Source organism: Melanotaenia boesemani, chromosome 17 (assembly GCF_017639745.1).
Source record: "Melanotaenia boesemani isolate fMelBoe1 chromosome 17, fMelBoe1.pri, whole genome shotgun sequence".
NCBI classification, from domain to species: Eukaryota; Metazoa; Chordata; class Actinopteri; order Atheriniformes; family Melanotaeniidae; genus Melanotaenia; species Melanotaenia boesemani.
Window position 1 is genome coordinate 24,694,204 of NC_055698.1, and position 19,664 is coordinate 24,713,867.

Consider the following 19,664-nt stretch of genomic DNA (forward strand, 5'->3'; position numbering starts at 1 on the left):
AACGAAACTTAGGACGAAGCGGTCTTAGCAGAGGAGGTGTCAGGAATATAAGTGTTTGTATATTCAGGGGAAAATGTTCTGTCTTCCGTTTTATGCGACACAAGACGTGTTGCGGTCTGCTGTCCTGAGAATAAAAACATAATAAACACCCACTCATTTGTTTTTCACCTAAATCTGTCCACTCATGAATTACTCTGTCAGTCGAAGAGCTGCTCTCAGTTAATGCACTTCACACGGAGAATATTGGAAACATTAGGATTATGGCAGTTTTCCCTTGGATCCTTTCTTTAATTTGTAAGTTACTTGTTTTTCATTATTTAGTGTTTATAAATTCAGGCAGGACTATGAACACACTTTTGTATCGTCCTATGTGTCCTTGTTTACTTTCAGTAGTGTATTTTGTCTTATCTCGATCTCGTGGTTTTAGTGAGGTCCACCACAAAACTGAAAGAAAACACTCAGGAGTGAAGAACTGAGGGTGCGCAGAAAAGATAGCTCTATCAGTCGGCTCTTTTTCAAAGTTCATATCACGTATAATATTCAGTAAAATCTGCAAACAGGGTTTTGTTTATGACATTGAACATTTTTCCAATGTAATAATAATGGTTGGATCTCCATGCAGCTGAGCATGCATCAGTCACTCTGCATTCGTTTGACAGTAGTAAGCTTGCTATCTTCTATTTGTTAAGAAAATCCCAGAATACAGTCCAAATTTAACTGATTAGGGGCCAGATTTTCTGAAACGTTTAGTCGAACATTAAAGATTTTATTGTCACTGGGTTAGCCTTATAAAGAATTAAGAATTTTCTTTATCTTGATAAGACCTTCAAACCAAGTGTTCCCTTTGTCGCAGAAAGGTTACCAGCTCAGAAATCAACAATAAACCCAACAACCCATCAATTAAGAACACCCCACCCATTGAGAAAGTAACTCCTTTCAAAGCATTAAAGTCAGCTGGAGCTAAGTTTGAGGAGTTTTTATTCTTGACAGCATGAAACCACAGATGGAGATAAAAAAGTTGTTAAAAAAAAAAAAAAGTGTCATGTGGAGTTTCTGACTCCTGTGAAGGCATTGGCCTAAAATAGCATTAGGGGGATTTCTTCTGAAGCAGAATGATGTTAATATCCAAAGCTCAGTATGAAATTATTGTATTATTGGAAAAATTCAATTAAAATGACTCTATCAATCCCATAGGAAAATTGCTGTAAAATACAATGTTTTCAGCATTTCCTCTAAAGATAAATATGCCTATAAATAAACTTATTTTTTTTAACATTCAGTTACATTGTCATCATTGCCTACATCACATTAGAATGTGGAAATCTATAGACAAAGCAGATATAAAAGATTGTGTATGCCATACACCTTGAGTATCATCATCTATATCTGCAGAGTCTATAACTAGCTCTTGTTTCTCTCAGATTTAACTATTTTGAAGACGGATAATGACACTATTTGTCATCTTGCTTGCTCTTGCTGACCAACGGCACAATAAATGTAACAATAAAAAACATTTCCCATGATAAATATAAAAAATAAACCAGATAAACAGCATTTTCATGCTTTTAAACAGTCTTTTTAAATTTTCTATGTACATCTGAACATATTTACTTTAACTACCAGGTATCTTGGTAGTTGATCAGCATCTGATAAGCATTAGAATTTCTTGTCCATACTGCCAGGTGCTGCAGGATGTCACCTGTCGTCACCCTCACCTGTTCTCCGCTCTGCCCTGGTGGTCCAGACAGGTCAGAATGTGTCTCTGACCTGCAACATAACACCCAGCACGGAGATCACCTGGTACCTGCTGCGCTCAGACCAGCTGCTGCCTCTGCTCACAATAAAGGAGAGTAACTTCATAGGGAGAGACTCGATATCTTTTCACGTCGCAAACAAAAGTCGTATCAGCTGGTCGGGAGACCTGCAGGGTGGTCTGGTTAGTCTGGAGATCCTGGCAGTAGAGGAGGAGGATGCCGGGTTGTATTTCTGTGCTGGGCGGATTGCAGATACTGTGCACGTTAACAAGGGAATTCACCTGAAAGTGAATGGTAAGTACTTATTTTTTGTGTTCAAGTTTTTATTTATCTTTTTTTTTTTTCCAAATAAGCTTAATCTTATATAGCAACGGTTATCACTTCAGCAGACTGGACTTAAATTAAATTACAGAAATATTGCTTTTCTTTTCTCTTTTTTTTGTTTTTCCTTTTTTTGTTTGTTTGTTTATTTCTAAAGTATATTAACTAATTATTTTGTCCCAAAGATTGAACAGTTTGACTTTTTGAAGGCTTTTTTTTTTATCTTCCAACTCTTTTCTTGATGTTCAACTCTTTATTCATAAATAGTTAAATTAAACTACTATTTGCTGTCACACAATTATTTACCTATTAGCAACAACCAAATAAAATAAGAACAAGATAAAGATTGAGAATGGGAATTTTCGCTCAGCTGACATCTAAGTCAGTGAGGTGTTTAGGAGGAAAGCAGTGGTTTCAGAGGTGCTAAGTTTGCTTCTCATCTTATGTCAGACTTGTTTTGTGGCTTCAGGTTGACAGGAAAGAAGGTTTGATTTTAAGTTTTGTTTTTTTTTTCACACTGTATGTGGAGAAAAAAATTATCTGTTTTCCAATAAAGCTTTTAGACAATAATGATTTTAATTTGTTTGGATGCTGTTTATCTTAAAGCCTCTTTCAGCTTTTTAGCAAGACAGAAAACAGTAAAGCCGACCAGACGGAAAGCTATTTTTTTTTTTTTACCACAGCTTCTAGACTTGTTGATGACTAATTTGCTTTTGTTGCTACCAGATAAAATCAGCCGGAGGGGCAGGTTGACATATGCTGGACTGATAAGCATAGATTAGATTTGCAGCTGGTGTTTTGGCTCTTTAGCCTCGCACACCCCTGCCTGTCAGGATTTTATTATATCAGCTGTGTTGCATGGCCCAAATAAATCCACAAAACATATTAGGGTTATTTGAAAAGTCCTACTAGTTTTGGTTTAGAAGGTGTAACAACAGTCTGCTGTTGCTTTCTGAACATCTTTCACATGATGACCCATAGTCAATGAGAAGCGCTGTAAAAGAAACCACTCCAGCATTTGCAGCAACCTACAGCATGGCAGCTAGTTATACACTAAATTAAAAATGATTTCTCTAAGCCAAAAAGAAAAGATTTTCTAAATAAATTTGCTGAATGCCAACAAAAATAAAAATAAGCTCAAAATAAGATCAACTGATTGAAAATTGATAACCATGAAAAGGATTTGGTCATCCAGAAACAGCTATTTTTTTAACAATAACCTAGGAATCATATTAGATTAGATTAGATTAGATTAGATTAAACTTTATTGATCCCACGGACGGGGAAATTCACTTATTACAGCAGCAAAGCAGAGAAAGTGAAAAAAGAAAGAATAAATAGATAAACTTAAGAATTAAATATAACACAATAAACATAAAAACAATAACAGTATAAGGTGACGGTATGAATGACTGTGTAAACAGTGTAAACAGACTACAACACAGCAATATTTTTTAAAAGTATCTATTTGGACTTAGTGACTCAGTGTCATTTAAATAAAGTTATCATTTAGTTTAAGTAAATTATGAAACTGCTGTTTAAGTTTAAATTGAAATAACTGATCAAAACCAGTTGAATACATTTTTGATTACACAAAGAGGGCAAAGCTTTCAGAATATGGAACAAATAAGAAAAAATACTTGTGCCAATTATAAAAAGAACAATTGTTAACCTAAAAATAATGTGTTTGCTTGCATTTAAAATAAGTAATTTCCATTTGCATCAATGTGAAGTTATCAGATTTAACATTGTAAAGCACTGAATGCTTTAGGACCAAAATACATTCAGGATTTTCTGGTTTGTTATGAACCAAACAGATCCCTCAGGTCATCGGTGTCAAATCTACTTTCTGTTCCCAGAGTCTAAACTAAACGTGGAGATGCGACGTTCAGTCTTTATGCTCCTCACTGGTGGAACAAACTCCCAGAAAAGTGCAGGTCTGCTGAAACTCAGCAGTTTTTAATCAGGGTTAAAAACTTTTATATTTACCACTTTTATTTTTTTTATCAAAGCAGCTTACACTGTAAATTTTATTTCTTGCATTTTATCTTATTTTACTTTAGCTTTTTGTCTTTACTTAAGCTCTTTTATTTTTTAAAGTTTGTTTGAATGATTCTCCTGCAGCCCGCTGTAATGCTTTCATGTTTTATGTAAAGCACTTTGAATAGTCTTGTATGTGAAATAAACTTGCCTTGTCTTGGAGAAAGTGATTAAATGAGAGAATTCTTATTAATCTGTGTTGTATGTGTTTTTCTTTTGTTTCCAGGAGGTGAGGGGGAGACTACTGTAAATAGAAGGAGTCAGCCGTGTTGGAATCTGGGAATCTGCGTACTTCCAGGTGTACTTGCCCTTTGTTTCATCATCGTGGTTGGACTCTGCCTGTGCTCAGGTAGGTGTCAGGTTGTGTCTTACTGCACCTGCATGACAAGCCGGTTCTACCCAGTACAACCACTGAAGCATGTGTTTATCACTGAATAGATGTTTTTAATAGCATTTTAATACTTGACCTAATATATGTAGGATTTTGTTGGAGTTTTAATATTAAAAATTTATTCTGAATTTGAGGGGATGTTTTGGATCTGAGTAATTGCAAAAGAATTTGTATTTTATTTTTTTTTTTTAAGCTACCATCCTTCCATTTTTAGACGTGTCCCTTCTCAAACACACCTGAATGAAATTAATGGCTCGTTACAAGGCTGAATGATGTGCCAATGAAGGAATTCAGCCATTTGATTCAGGTGTGTTGGAGAAGGGATGCATCTAAAAGTTACAGGATGGTTAATTTCTGGGACTGGACTTGGGTACCCCTGATTTACACACTTGTCTATTGGTACCTACAGGTATTTGGCACACTCACCTAAAACTTAATCATATGAAGTTTAGATAATTGATTATATAGTTATATAGTAGTGGAAGGTATATGTGACAGACTATCCATAACAGACACGTTTTGCTCTACTACATTTATGCCTGTTTTTGCCAAGTTGAAAATGCTGCAATTTACAGTTGTTAATAGTGGAAATAAAAAGTTTTTGAATGCATGTTTTTTTTTTTTCTGCAGCATTTCACTTCTATTTTCAAATAAATAAAAACATCTCAACTCTTGAACTCAGTTTAAAAACTTTGGAACTACGTTTAAATCCAGAACAATAAGAAAGTTACGACTACAAATAAAAACCACTTTTACTATTATACTCTTACTTAAGAGCCACTTTAATTGAAAACACGTTTTACCAGCTTTATCAGCTTTGGAATGAAGTACAATACAAAACAATGAATTTTGTTCTGCAAAAGCATCCATGCTAGCTTAATGCCGATGGTATGTACCAACACAAAACGATTAGACAGATTGCTTGGTCAAATCCTAGAATTAAATAATGAAGCTCTTTCTCACACCAGCATCTATTCATTCACTTTATTTCCATTTACATTTATTCACAGTTTTGCACATACAAGGAAAAACAGTGAGAATCGGGTAGGATTATTAGCCAAAGTGCTAAAGAGCTATTCAGTAAAAGAAATGATCAGTGTGGACGGTAGAACCTAAATCATGCAAACAATTCTTAAGTAGCACTAAAAATGGAGGGAAAACAAACTGAGCAAAAATGCTGTGAAAAACATCAGAAAATGTCATCATACATCACAGCAACAATTCAAAGAATCAAATTACATGAAATCTATGTTTAACGAACTGAATATGTCATTTTAAAAACATTTTCAGGTCGGATGATATATGTTTCGCCTCTTCTCGTTTACAAAGTCAGCTCAGTTATGTGCAACAAAGGAAAATAAATTAGACTGCTGCAATTATACCATTTCCACACCGTGAAAGATCTACTTCCTTTAAATTAGAAGGAAATTATCACTAAATATCACTAGATGGCATCAGCCTCTTAAACACAGAGTGCCTTATAAGGGATTTCCCTGCTTTCTCTTTCCACTGTTATACTTGCTGCAAGTGCATAGTGCAGTGATGCCTTTGTGTACAAGATTCCCAAAGTTCCCAAAGTACAGATCAGCAGTTAGTAGTAATTTTTTCAGTGAACGATGACGAGGCAGTTTTGTGTCTGATAAACAAGAATCTAAGGCTTCACTGTATATTCAGCTTTTGAAGAGCTCTTAGGATATTGTCCTGCTTATATTAACAGTTTTCAGTTGATTCCCTGAAAATGTTGTTTAATATGTGTTGTGGAAACTTGGCTCACACCTGCTTCAGCAGCAGCCCGTATGGACGAATGGACTCCTGAACGATGGCCCTCTTCTGGATGTCGGTGCTTCCTTCAGGGATGTACACAACCCAAACATCTTCTCTCTGGCACTTATTCCTTTTCTCAGGGTTGATGCGGTTCTGAAGAAGCACTTTGTATCTCTTCCCGTCCACTTTGGACTTGAACGTCTTGCAGTACTTCTCTGCTGTCTGGATGCTTGGAGTAGAGTACACACCCTTGCCCCTCGTCTTCTCTGTGACCAGAGAAGCTGCACCAGCTTCCAGGAAACTTGGCTCGTCATCTGGGTTTTTATCACGGGCGAGGATGATGCCTTGGGCACCATCCATGTTGTATCCTTGGTAAGAGACAGGCCAGGCATCGTTCCCCGTCCCGAGCCAGCGGTCCCCACCGTCATACTTTTTTGTGACATGCAGGGCAGCCCGGTTCCATCCACAAGGACGAAAATACTGCTCATTACCACGCATGAACGTCATGCCACCATCCTGAAAGTAAACAAAGGGTTAACAGTCAAAACTGAAACCATGGATTTTGATGTAGGCCTACTAATACTCTTTCCTCACTCAATCATGCTTTTTTTCAAAAAACAATCGTGTTTTTCACTGACTTCACTTATTTTAAGTCTGTTGTCTACAAAGAATAGAAAGACCCTCGGGTCAGAGGTTAACATGTAGACAATTCTATGTCCATCCATCCATCCATCCATTATCTTGACCGCTTATTCCATTTCGGGTCGCGGGTGAGCTGGAGCCTATCCCAGCATTTTAACAGGTGAGAGGCAGGGTACACCCTGGACAGGTCACCAGTCTGTCGCAGGGCCAACACAGATAGAGACAAACAACCATTCACACACACACTCACTCCTACGGAGAATTTTAGAGTGTCCAATTAACCTAACATGCATGTCTTTGGACAATTCTATGTCATTAACCTTAAATTGTACCATCACCCGACTGAATTAAACATGCTTTGTTGTGTGTGGTCACATTTAACCCTTCATAACCAGATAAGAAGGGCTTCATTTCCACTCACCTTTATGTTGGTAAAGTCATAATCATACTGAGGATCGAAGAAGTCCTGGATGTTGATTTTCACAGAGGTTGTATAGCTCTCTTCAGGCTCAGGCAGTGCTGGGGGAGAGCTGTACATGTCCATCGTCTCCACGTTTTCGAGGGATAAAGTTCCTATACTCGGATAGTCCAGCTCTTTCAAGCCCTCCTGTTTGTAAAACTCCCTGAGGGCCACAACGTTGACAATGTCCTGCGGTCCGAGCTGGGAGACTCTGGTCGTCGACTCAACTTTACAGCCGGTAAGAGCAGACAGGGCCTCGAGACACAGGTCCGGGTTCGGCATGGTGCTGGGAGAGGTAGTCAAACGCAGGACGGTAGAAAAAATGATCTTCTCCCTCGGAGAGATGTGGGACGGTAGTATCTGTGTCTTCGCTGAGTTTACAAAGGAGGATTTTTCGTGTGGCAAAGTGAGCGGAAGACCAAGACGCTTGAGTTGCGCCTTACATAAACTCTACCGTTTCACTTTCGTTCTCACTTTCTGCAAATCAGTTTTGTTTACTGTAGATGGGTGTGTTCTGGAAAAGTGCGAACAAACACCATTGTTTAATACGGATTTTCTCTCGCCAATCTTCCCCAAAAAATCACGTTCAAGTAGCACCGCTGAATGAATCTCTGTGTGCATGAAAAACCTTTGACCCCCACTTTAAAAGATTTGTCCCCTACTAGAAACTACCGGCTGACAGAAAACATACTGCCCCCAGCAGATCAGCTGGTACGGAAGCCGAAAGCGATGTTATTATTATTGCTGCCCCCCCCCTCATTCACTTTGATTTCTTCTACTTAAAAGTTAACCAGAGACCAAGTTTCAGGTCGTCCTTTACCCCCGTCTCTCTTTGCATTGTCTTCAGGTAAACCAGCTGTTTGCAGCTGTAATCCGGGATGGAGCGCCAGCCTGAGAGTTGCAGAGGTCAGTAGATTTCCATGTAACATTTTGACTTTTTCCTTCTCTAAAAGCTCTTGTAATATTTTGATCATTTCTATGAGACACATAATCAGTCCAGGTTGTTAAGTATAAGTCTTATTTAAACTGTGCACAAAAAGTAAGGAAATGTGTGTATGGTCAATTACCTTTTTACCTTTTAAATTTTAATAATACCAATTGTTATTTTTTTACTCACAGAGAGCCTGATTAGTCACATTTACAGTAAGGTACAACTTGTAAGGATCATGCTTTTGTGGACTGAGCAACACAACTAAACATTATGGGTAGTGCCCCCCCAAAAATGTGCCAAGATCTCCTGCAAAATTTTGTCTTGTTGGTATTCACTCTTGTTTTTAGTTGCTTGTTGGATTTACAATAAAAAGGGGGAAAAGAAACACTCATATTGACTATTCTTACACTATATTAATTTTGGATTTGTTGTGTGGATGGAGCTGGACTCTCTGACGGTGGTGTCAGTGGTGGAGAATGTTTTCCATAATAAAGAAAATACTGAACAATACCTCCCACCTGCTTCACAACCTGCTGATTTTAAATTTCCTTATTGCGATTACTATCTTGATCTTATCCTTTCTTATTTGGTAAGGAGCAACTGTGTACACACAGTTTCCTCTGGGATTAAGAAAGTATTCTGATTGTCAGGGACCTTAGTAGCATGTGGAAGATCTGTTGTCATCCTCGAGGGTGGACTTAGGTTCGGTAGTAAGGAAATTTGGGTTCGCCACTGGCTCCAGAATCACATTCAGATATGTCTGTCTATTAATTAGGTGCCAGTCAGATTACAGTCATACAGCTGTACATACACACCTTAATCACAAAACAAGAGTGTATGCCGACATGAGAATATTGGGAGGGATTTTTGCACATTTTTGAGGTGCAACCCACAATTTTGGTGTGTTGGTCATGGCCAGAGAATCACAAGCCTTATAGGTTTGACCTGGTTGCATACGTGACATATCAGGTTTTACAACTATATAAAATATAACACCAATTAATATTATTAAAGGGGGAATTTCCTTACTTTGTGTGATCAGTTTAGATACAAATCTATTGTTGATAAAATGTTAAAGTTAATTTACAATATTTAAAGTTTGTATTATTCATTGCATATGACAATGATAGTTTATTGTAATCCAAACTTGACAAAAAAATAATATAATAGATGTTTTTAGATTTTATAGTATTGAAAATAGTCAAATCATGTCCTTAATGTGCGTTAGGAAAAAATTTCTTCATCGGTGAATAGAAGATTTTAGGTAAAGATAAATTTTATTTAAAAAAATGTATTATTAAAAAAAAGATTTATTTAAAAATAATTACTATTTAGATTTCATTAACACTATTTTAATTAGGCTACAGTTAACAATTTTTGTATTATAACATATTTATTTTTGTCAACAATAAAACACACTTTGTACTTATTTTTTTTAATGTTTTCATTGTAAGGTTTTTCAGGAGTGTAAACATGTAGTGTGATCTGATTACTGTCTCTGCAGGAAGAGTCTTTGCAGTATTCTAGTCTGAGGCATCCACACAAGCTCCACCCAGCTGGCAGGGGAAGACCTAAACTGGTAGAAGAACCTGTCACATACTCCACGGTTGCCAGTCGCAAGAACTTAAATGCATTGCATGACCACTGATAAACTTTTGTGGAGTGTTTTGTTGTTGATCGATTCAGTCAGTACAACAGCTTTGTAGTCAGATCATCGTTTCACTGACTTTTTAGAACAATCTTTGTCTGGACTTTTGGAAAAACAACAAAAGATAGATAGAATAGATAAAATAGATATGAATATAGTACAGAATTAGATTTTAAAAGTAACTTTGGCCAATAAAATGCTAAAGTTTTTATATAACTAATTAAGTAGCTTTCTGCTGTATGATAAAGTAACATTTGTAAAGATATTTGTATTCATTTCAAAGAAACAGTACACATGTAAACCAGTAATTTCACATTTATAACACCAAGGTAGTAAACAAAATAAGCTTTTTCACATATAAACACATGTAAATAGTGTTGGTGTTCACACACCACAAGTAACTGGTCACTTTGATGCAGTGATATGCAGAATATTAGATAGAATAGATACAGTACTGCCGTTTTTTCATGTTCAGCATTTCTTGTTAGTCTTTATAAAGTGCAGTAAAGCATGCCTGTCATTTCTTAAATGGTTTCTGTATGAAATGCAGCCAGAATGTAACTAAATATTTTGCTTTTGCTGATCTGAGCGTCTTTTACATGTTCTGTCAAGCTGTCAGAAACAGTGAAACAAGCTTTCCCTGCTGCTGTTTTTAGGGCTGCAAATTTCAGGAAATTCAGGTTGGATGCAGAGAAAAAAAGAAATTATTTATGTATATATTGTATAGTCAACTATTGCAAGAACTAAACTCAGTGTATGTATATTGTACTGAGAATTGTAAGTACACAAATGTTCTCATGATGAATGTAACCCGTCAGCTTTGCTGTATGAATGTATGCAGACCAAAATTATTGGCAGTGTAAATAATGTTTATGTAGAGCAATGTATAACCTTTGTATTAAACTCCTGTTACACAGTACTGTTTAAGGTTCATGTTCCCCCATTAAACTGATTTGGACATCACTGGGGTTTTTTATATATATATATATATATATATATATATATATATATATATATATATATATATATACTGTATATATATTTCAGTGGGGCCAAGAACGAATCCCAGACATCGCTCTCCATAACAACACTTTCCAGCTCTTCCTGAGGGATCCTATGGTGTATTCAGGCCAGAAGGGAGACTTGATCCATTCAGCAAACTCTAGGTCTGCCCCAGGGCTTCCCCCCCGGTTGCCCAAATACCTCCACAGGAATGCAACCAGGAGGGATCCTGATAAAATGCCTGAACCACCATTGCTTTACCTCCATGAATGAATTTTTACTCTTTGTTGCTGATTTGTTTTAGATTAGTTGCTATCACTACGATTAGGAGGACAAAGAAATGTGCAAAAGCCTGTGCAGGAGAATGTCAAACTTAATTCTTAACATGTTACAATGACGCGGCCACACAGAAAGAGATTTTGCTTGTCTGGTCTGCCTGCAATCCACAAATTCTCCCACTGACAATGTGTGAAGCTTTATGAGGAAGAGATTTACACAACAGCCAGACAGAGGTTGAACTGCTGAAATATTCAGCAAAAATGGATGCGCTTTCTTTTCCAAAACTCCAGCAAAAAGTTTCCTTTGTTCAAAATGATTAAATAGAAAAGATGCAAGTTTAATATTGTGTTTATATTTGAGTTTTTTTTTTTTTACATTCTGTTATTGCAATATAGTTGGGCATGGAAGAAATGTAGATAATTTCCTTTGTGCTTGTGTCTTTTAAATAAATGTTTAAATAAAATAAGAATTTAAAATAAGAAATTAAGCAGAATACTTTATTTGACCAAGCAGCCACCCAGAGGCTGCGGAGGAAGGCCCCAGGCAGAGCAGCACAGGCCAAGGGAAGCCAAAGACGTCCACTGCCGACCCCCCAGGCAGAGATGGACAGAGCACCAGGAGCCCAAGAGCAACCCACCCCCCAAGGCAGAGGCCCTTCCCCCCAATGCCTAGAGGCAGGCACCCAGGGACCAGGGGCCTCGTTTAAGCTAGCGTGAGAACAAAAACCAGCGTAAGCCAAATATAGTCCATTTTTGGGATTTATGAAAACCAAACATGACGGGGAAATGTTCCTACCTCCAAGTGTACGCACATCATCTGAAAAAAGGGAAACAGCAACACCAACAGTACAGAATAAAAACGAAATGATGTGAAATGTGAGACATTTGTGCACAATCCACTATTACTTTTCACACAACATGTTAGATATCAAAGCTGTTTGCAGAACTTAATAAAGAGGCACATTCTATATTAATTCTCCTAAGAGAGCACGCTCGGGAGGGAAAAAAAACAAACAGAATTTTAAAGAAAAAGGGAAATGATATCAATAAGAACCTCAACCACTAAAATATGTTCTGTCATTGTGAAACAAAACTTTCGTGTTATAAAATCCAACCAGCTAAATAAGGTGGACAGTCTGCTGCCAGTGTGTAGTCAGTGTGAAAAGTAGCTTTGGTCCTTCAATCCAGCAGGATGCAGACTGGAGGCTGGAGGTCTAGATGTGATGTAACGCTTATAAAGCACACAAGAGGTGGATTTCCTTTTATTTCTTTATTTATTCTTACACAATGCTTTTTTATTACTGTCTTAATTTCTGTCCAGATGGTCTTTATTTCCTGCAACTCCTTGACCACCTGGTTAATAGGGGTAATTGGGTCCTCTGCAACATTTCTTAATGGGAAAAAAAACATTTTAAAAATGTTTTTGTATAATTTTATTGACATAAATTTTTTATTGAATCATTTTTATGTTTCTGTATTTATTTTAATTTTAGCAGTTTCGGTCCTCCAAGTAAATATGTTAACTAACAAAGGCGATGTCAACAGCACTAAAATAGATTCAGGGGATTAGTTTCTGGCTGCAGTTCTAGCGATGACAGAGGAATAAATAACACTGAGAGGGCTCTGATCAGGTGGGGACCAGTTGGGTCTCTCCCTCCAGTTCTGTCGGCCCAAAGAGGCATAGTGGATTGTTTCTTCCTCCAGGGGTGGACTCTCAATCGCCTCTGCAAACAAAGAAAATATATTAAGGTATTTTAGTTTTGAAAACAGATCTGACGAATACAAGAACTTTCCTGGCAGCTTTACCATTTTGTGTGCTGGACGTCCTCCACACCTGCATCTCTGTGTCTTCATGTCTCAGTACTGCTGCAGAGAAAACAGCAAAGAGGTGATCACGAATGGAAAAAACGGTCTTTTATTTGTAATCATGCCTTACTGCTTTATAGAAAAGAAAAAGAGATGGTTATAAGGATTTGTCAAAGATAGGCTTGATATTTACACTTTTATTTTTATATTTATTATTGGTTACTCAGAAGTCATAAATGAGATATTTTATTGAGTGAAAATAAAGCAGCCTGTCCTCGCTGGTGGACAGAATCTATAACTGTAAAATATTTTTGGTAAGTGTTGAGCTTTGCAGCATCACCAGCGCTGAACTCAGAGAAATAATGTAATGGAGGCAATGATCTCCTTTAGCTTGTTTGGCATATTTATTTGTAAAGTTTAGCACCAAACATGTTTTTCACAAAGTTAACATCTTTCATACCAAGGAAACTCAGGGTGTGCTCACTACACATGAACATGATGAACTTGCACCACATAGCGGTGGGAATTAATTACTACTTCTCAGTATTAATACATCTAGTACATCCATAACTTGAGTACACAAACTGAAATCTCTTAACAAAAACAGTATTAATGTTTTCTTTACCAATTTGCGAACATGTAACTATGAAATAAATAAGAAATAATGACATGAGAAAATGTTTATGTTTAAAATAACAACTTTTAAAGAATTAAGAGAGAAAAAAACTCTTTGATTTTATGTGAATGTGACTATTTTTAAAAGGTTTAATATTTTGTGTAGCAGATGTTTCCATCTATCCATTTTCTAAACCGCTTAGTCCAATTCAGGGTTGTGGTGATGATGTACTCTATCAGCAGCCTCCACCTCAATTTCAATAATCTACTGTTAGTATTAAAGCTAAATTAAAAAATCATCAAACAATTTTCTGCTTTCATATTACCTGCATATTTGTGTTTCCTCTTCCTCTTACACTTCATGCTTGTGAGTAAAGCGCAAACAACAGCCATGAGGATGATTATCAACCCCAAACCGACAACAGCGATCAGCAGCAGAGCTGAGAGCCACAAACAAAACATCTGATTAACAACTTCTCCCGACAAGAACCTACAGATGTGATTTATGGATGAACGTGAGTGTTTGTAGCAGGTACAGTGGCTGACCAACCATTTTCAGGCCTGTTCTTTGTCTCGTTCTTTATTTCATCCACATCTGATAAAGAGAAGAATAACAACAAGAAAGACATGAATTCAAACTGTGGTTATATTGCAAAATTATCTTTTATTTCTTAATTTTTCATGACTTCATGACATGCAAACATTCCAGTGAAACTAAGCTAAATGCTTTTAAATGTCTTAAAAAATACATGTGCTGCGTTTTTTTTTTTCTTCTTCACTGTGACTTAATCCTAATAGAAGAAAAATCCTAATAAAGTGTCTGAATAAATAGCTATAATAAAAATGTATGTGAAAATTTTTACATAATAAACTACATGACAAAGAAGTCTTTTAAAAATCCCACAAAACTGTTAAGTTTGCAGCAAAAATGTAAGATGTCTAAAACACCATAAATCCCTAAAATTAACTCTTATTTAATTCAATTCCTTTACTGATGTTTTTAAATACAACTGCACATTAAAAGGAAAATCACTGCTGTTAGAGATTAAATCCTACCTGTCTTTGTCACAGCAGACACTGGCGTTGTATTGGTGGATGATGCGATGCTGGTTGCATCTGGTTGCACTGGCACATGAAACATTTGTTGGTTTAAATATAAATCAGGTCCATCATGGTATTATTTAAGGGTACAACAGATCAGATGAGTTTTTTGCACATTACAATTAAGAAGTGATGACAGTTGCAAGTTAATACAACCTTAAACTGTTTCATTTGTATTTTTAAGACGTAAATAATTCATGATAAAAACAAATTTCCTTGTATATGAACAAAAAAGTATAAAAGATGAAAAAACTCAAAGTATGAACCTGTATTTTTAATTGATTTGGTTCATCAATTACTGATTTACTATTTCTTTCTTTTGGAAAAAAGAGATAATCAGCATTAGCGATAAAGACTAAAAGTAAATAAAGTATATCAACCTGTGAGGACAGTAACTTTGGCCTGCAGCACTCCGTTGCATAAATACTCTCCAGCATCCTCTGGCTGCAGGTTCTGGATCTGCAGAGCATTATTGGTGTAGCTGAGTTGACTCCTGTCTATCTCCTGTTTCTCTGTACCATTTCTAAAGAGGGTGAAAATGGCCTCTCGCTTCTCTCCTTCTCTCTGTCGAAACCACCTCTGTTTGGGTCTGGAGGAGCCGCTGCAGGGGAGCAGCAGTGTCCGGCCTGCAGACACTTTGAAGTCATGGCCTGAGGGCGAAGAAACAGAGAATGATGGATATTTGTCACTGAGCTGCAAAAATGGGAGGATTTTTCCTTGTACTGTAGTTTTAAGAGACCCAATAGTTTTATAAATACATTATCTCAAAGATATCTTCACTTTGGTAACATTTTAAATGCACCCTTCTTCCTTGTAACAGAGTATTTAAAAAAGTCTGATGTGTATGGAACAAAATTAAAACGTGGGAACATAATTTCCTTATTTCAAACGCCTCCACTTTTCACCCTGCCCTCAACATCCTATTTCACGAAACATATTAGACCTCATCTTTCCTTAGTCACTATTTAGTCACTTTTGTATAAATTTGCTCTGTGAGTGTGGTCGTATCATTTGTGCTTTTTGAAAATGTGTAACATATTTTAAACAGTTTCTTATTAGCCTAGCAGGTTTTGCTCTCTAGTATTACCTGCTGATTAAAATAAAGCCCAACTGTGAATGTGGGTAACATTTTAAGAATCAAAGCTATTGAAGGATGCTTTGTCATATTAGTGGGTGTATGAGTTAACACATATGAATCATTGATGAAACAATGTATGGGCTGTATGGTGGTGTGGTGGTTAGCACTGCAGCCTCACAGCAAGAAGGTCACTGACTCAAGCCTTGGCTGGGGGAAGGTTTGAACAGGGGGCAGTGACATTCTGTGTGGAGTTTGCATGTTCTCCCCGTGTATGCGTGGATTCTCTCCGGGTTCTTCGGCTTCCTCCCACCGTCCAAAGACATGCATGTTAGGTAAATTGGTTATTCTAAATTCTCCCTGTGTGTGTGTGTGTGTGTGTGTGTGTGAATGGTTGGTTGTCCATATCTGTGCTGGCCCTGCGACAGACTGGTGACCTGTCCAGGATGTACCCTGCCCCTCACCTGCTAAAATGCTGGGATAGGCTCCAGCTTACCCGTGACCCAAAAATGTACTAAGAGGTTAAGATGATGGATGGATGGATTAATTTATTTTCAGCATGTCCTGCAATAGTTTTTTGTATCATACTCCTTGCTGGTTATAATGTTTTGATACATCAGTTTGTCCCTCCGTCCTATAATGAACCACTTGTACCTGAGAGCACTTGCAGTTCAGCCACGAGCTTCTGGTTGCAGCGGTACTCTCCTCTGTCGGAGTCATACAGCTTTAGCAGACAGAGGCTGCCATCAGTCAGCAGAAGGTAGCGCTGGCGGTCCTGGTTGGTCTGGTAGCTGCCCTGCCGGGTAACAAGTACGTTCCTGTCCTGAAGAGTCCAGACAACATCTGAGCTGAATGAGCCATCACATAACAGACAGATGTGATGATCCTCTGGGACTGAAAAATGGGTCACTGCTGGAGAAGACCTGTCCACGTATCTGAAGCTCTGTTGCTGAAGACCTGAGTTAGAAATAATAGATCTGTTTGTTTATGTTTTTAGTTTTAGGGCACGTAAAGCGGAAAAAGCCTTTAGATTTGCTCCAGATTTTAATATTAAAAATAAATTTAAAGGAAAAAACTAATTTTAATACATGTTACGGCCCAGGCCTGTCAGCTGGAGGGAATATATGTAAATGTGACTGTGTGAGTGCTTGCAGGTGATTGGCTGGGGTTCCTTCGGCTTTGTTCCCTCCCTCCTTCGTCAGGATTGGACAATGATGTCTCCGCTCCTATAAAAGGCTGGAACTGCCCTCTTTAGTGGCAGTTGTGTGTGATTACAGCACAGCTCACCACCTCCTCCGTGTGTCTAGTGACTGCACCTGTGTGTGCATTTGGTTGATCATTGTTACCTAGTGGAGATTTGGGGTTCGGTATTTGTGTGACTAGATTTGGTAATCTTAGGTTTGAGTGCTTTAAGCCTCCAGAAAGGCATCTCTCCTTTTGTTTATGGTTTTGTATCTTTGTTCTCCCCTTTTGTTAAGTTGCCACTTTTGGGCTTTACCTGATTGCAGGACAATCTAAGTTGGTTTGCCATTGTGTTAAACGAGTCACACTTTTTGTTGGTCGGAGTTAATAATAAATGTATGTTGTTTTGGTGCCTTTTTTTTCTTTTGGTGACTTTTAGTATCGGCACCCTACCTTGTTTGGTACATTTATTTTATTATTGTAAATAAATTACTCATATTGTGAGTATTTGCCTCCGGCCTTATTTGTTGCTACCCCTCTTACCCCTAGACTACCGAGAGGTCGTAACAATACATCTTTTGTTTTTCCCCCAAAACATTCAATTAATAAAAACATACTATTAAAAAAAACAAAAAAAACAACACTGTTTAAATATATTTTTGACAAATTTGGCTTAATATGTAATTGTCTTCTGTATTTCATGTTAGCTGTGACACTCATATCAAACACTCAGTTTGTAGCCTTGTTTCCTGTTTTATCTGCCATTCCTCTTTTATCTCATGGAAACATGCTCACTGCCAACCAGTCAGACCGAAATAACAACTGCAATGGAAAATACTCCCCCGGAATGACGTATATACAGTCATAGATAGTGTGTGTGTGTGTGTGTGTGTATATATATATATATATTTATTGTTGGCCTATCTGTTCTCCCCCGTGTTATGAGTGGGTTCTCTTCACATACTCCGGCTTCCTCCCACCGTCCAAAGACATGCATGTTGGGCTAATTGGTCATTCTAAACTCTCCCTAGGACTAAGTATGACTGGTAGTTTGTCTGATTCTGTGTTGGCCCTGCGATAGACTGGTGACCTGTCCAGGGTGTACCCTGCCTTTCACCTATGTTCCCTCGACTCGTAATGGATAAAGCGGTACAGATAATGAATGAAGGCAAACTATAAAAGTGCAAAAAAAAGTGGAAATTTAGTTCGTTTTCATGCTTTTAGAGTAAGTATAACACTTCATAATTTGATAAATTAGTTTTAAATGATTTAATTTCAAATAATATATATATATATATATAATATTATTTTCAGAAATATATTCAACCATGAGAATTGTGAAAAATCATGTGAATATGTCAAAGTTGCTGAAGTTAAACCACATTTAATTATGGTGCAAACAAGGTACAAATTAAAAGCAATAAAACAAATTTTCATCTTCAATGACTGTTGCATATAAATGTTATCAAATTAATCAAAAATCATTACAAGTATTCATATAAGAACAACATCTATTTAAATAAATATAATATTGGTTTGTACCTGTGGAGTTTTCCGTACAGCAGGCCAGGTCTGTGAAATGCAACCAAAGATGACAAAAAACCACGAAACTAAGCATCTTCAGGAAAAATAAAAAGGACTGCAGAGCTGCTGCTGATCGGTCTGAAATTTAAACCACACACAGTCACACAGTTTTTCCACAGATCCCTACAGTTCTTCTTCCTCTTCCTTAAACAATAACTTGATGTGGAGCTAAATTTAGAGTCAAGGAAAATGGAGTGTACTTACTGTTTATTATGATCCTCCCTCTGGAAGCAGCAACCTCTGTAACCAGTATACCAGCAAACCCAGTGAGGTTTACACCATCTATCCCATCGGAGCCACATCTGCTGCTCCGATGTTCCGTGACTCTCTAGACTCTCTAGAAGGACAGTAGATGATGTTCCAGAGGAGGATTGATGACTTAGTGAACTTCTACAGGCCTTTGTATCAACATGGGCTTTGGGAGTGCTGCTGGAGACTTTCTGGATCAACCTGGAGTCTCTTCCACATCACTCAGAGGAAATGTATGAGTTGCTCTGGACATGGAGGACTTTGAAGGAATCAAAGTGTTTGCTCATTATTCCTCATTCTCAGCCCAGAGTCCTTTAGCTACAGACTGAATGTCTGGATTCACTGATAGAGGAGCAAGAGATGCTCTGAGTGGTCATGATGAACAGAAATTCACCTCCTTCTACAAAGACCAGGTTGCCTCAGAAAATGTACTAGATCATTCTTGGGGGTGTTCTGGTTGCAAACCCTATTGGGGTTTATCTCCGGGGGTCTGATGGCACTCTCTTTGCTGTTGGAGTGGGGTGGAAACACTGGAAGGGGCATGGTTACTCCATCATGGTCATCCATTCTGTTCATGTAAACCTGCAGAACATCACTTGTTGTGTTTTTATATAATTAAATCTGAAGTGTAAAATTAAAACATGAATCAGAAGTTGGCTTGGAAACAGTTCAGATATTAAATGTTATCAGGTGAAGGATGAATTTCTGACTCGAATTAGAGTTGAGTTATTGATCGAATGGTCATAAACATGGAAAACACACACTCATCTCCCATCCTCCATGATATTCTCATGATAACATAAATATATTTTAATTCATTC

At 37.4% G+C, this 19,664-nt stretch overlaps 4 protein-coding genes across 5 annotated transcripts in view; 2 read left to right on the forward strand and 2 right to left on the reverse strand.

Moving 5' to 3' along the window:
* Nucleotides 1-5,148, forward strand: part of vps52 (VPS52 subunit of GARP complex) — a 31,442-nt gene extending 26,294 nt beyond the window's left edge. The window contains exon 22 of the transcript XR_006008102.1: nt 5,137-5,148. The gene's annotated coding sequence lies outside the window, so the exon portion shown is untranslated. The remainder of the gene's footprint in view (nt 1-5,136) is intronic.
* Nucleotides 45-10,870, forward strand: LOC121628128. Of its 2 annotated transcripts, none has more exons than XM_041967042.1 (5): nt 45-294; nt 1,683-2,048; nt 4,342-4,464; nt 8,220-8,278; nt 9,808-10,870. In XM_041967042.1, the coding sequence occupies exons 1-5, from the start codon at nt 261-263 to the stop codon at nt 9,949-9,951; spliced, it is 726 nt and encodes a 241-aa protein (XP_041822976.1). In that variant the 5' UTR covers nt 45-260; the 3' UTR covers nt 9,952-10,870. The 2 variants fall into 2 exon arrangements, with proteins under 2 accessions (XP_041822976.1, XP_041822977.1); XM_041967043.1 differs by having other exon boundaries at nt 4,345-4,464.
* Nucleotides 5,477-8,054, reverse strand: LOC121628127. The gene is made up of 2 exons (XM_041967041.1): nt 7,334-8,054; nt 5,477-6,786 (listed from the first exon to the last, which is right to left on the reverse strand). The coding sequence occupies exons 1-2, from the start codon at nt 7,652-7,654 to the stop codon at nt 6,277-6,279; spliced, it is 831 nt and encodes a 276-aa protein (XP_041822975.1). The 5' UTR covers nt 7,655-8,054; the 3' UTR covers nt 5,477-6,276.
* A 1,676-nt stretch (nt 10,871-12,546) lies between the features above and the next one.
* Nucleotides 12,547-19,410, reverse strand: LOC121656370. The gene is made up of 10 exons (XM_042011421.1): nt 19,276-19,410; nt 18,799-18,922; nt 18,553-18,582; nt 16,483-16,785; nt 15,134-15,403; nt 14,709-14,777; nt 14,203-14,247; nt 13,979-14,092; nt 13,038-13,097; nt 12,547-12,955 (listed from the first exon to the last, which is right to left on the reverse strand). Exons 1-10 carry the CDS (start codon nt 19,408-19,410, stop codon nt 12,798-12,800), a joined length of 1,308 nt encoding a protein of 435 aa, XP_041867355.1. The 3' UTR covers nt 12,547-12,797.
* Nucleotides 19,411-19,664: the final 254 nt, after the last annotated feature.

Excerpts from the sequence above, each read along its gene's own strand:
- LOC121628128 (XM_041967042.1), top strand. The coding sequence starts at position 261 with ATGGCAGTTTTCCCTTGGATCCTTTCTTTAATTT. Across the intron at positions 2,049-4,341 it reads AATTCACCTGAAAGTGAATG|GAGGTGAGGGGGAGACTACT; the intron begins GTAAGTACTTAT and ends TTTTGTTTCCAG. Across the intron at positions 8,279-9,807 it reads CCAGCCTGAGAGTTGCAGAG|GAAGAGTCTTTGCAGTATTC; the intron begins GTCAGTAGATTT and ends CTGTCTCTGCAG.
- LOC121628127 (XM_041967041.1), bottom strand. The coding sequence starts at position 7,654 with ATGCCGAACCCGGACCTGTGTCTCGAGGCCCTGTCTGCTCTTACCGGC. Across the intron at positions 6,787-7,333 it reads ATGACTTTACCAACATAAAG|GATGGTGGCATGACGTTCAT; the intron begins GTGAGTGGAAAT and ends GTTTACTTTCAG.
- LOC121656370 (XM_042011421.1), bottom strand. The coding sequence starts at position 19,410 with ATGGATGACCATGATGGAGTAACCATGCCCCTTCCAGTGTTTCCACCC. Across the intron at positions 18,583-18,798 it reads AGGGAGGATCATAATAAACA|ACCTGGCCTGCTGTACGGAA; the intron begins GTAAGTACACTC and ends TGCATTTCACAG. Across the intron at positions 13,098-13,978 it reads GAGGAAACACAAATATGCAG|CAGTACTGAGACATGAAGAC; the intron begins GTAATATGAAAG and ends TTTTCTCTGCAG.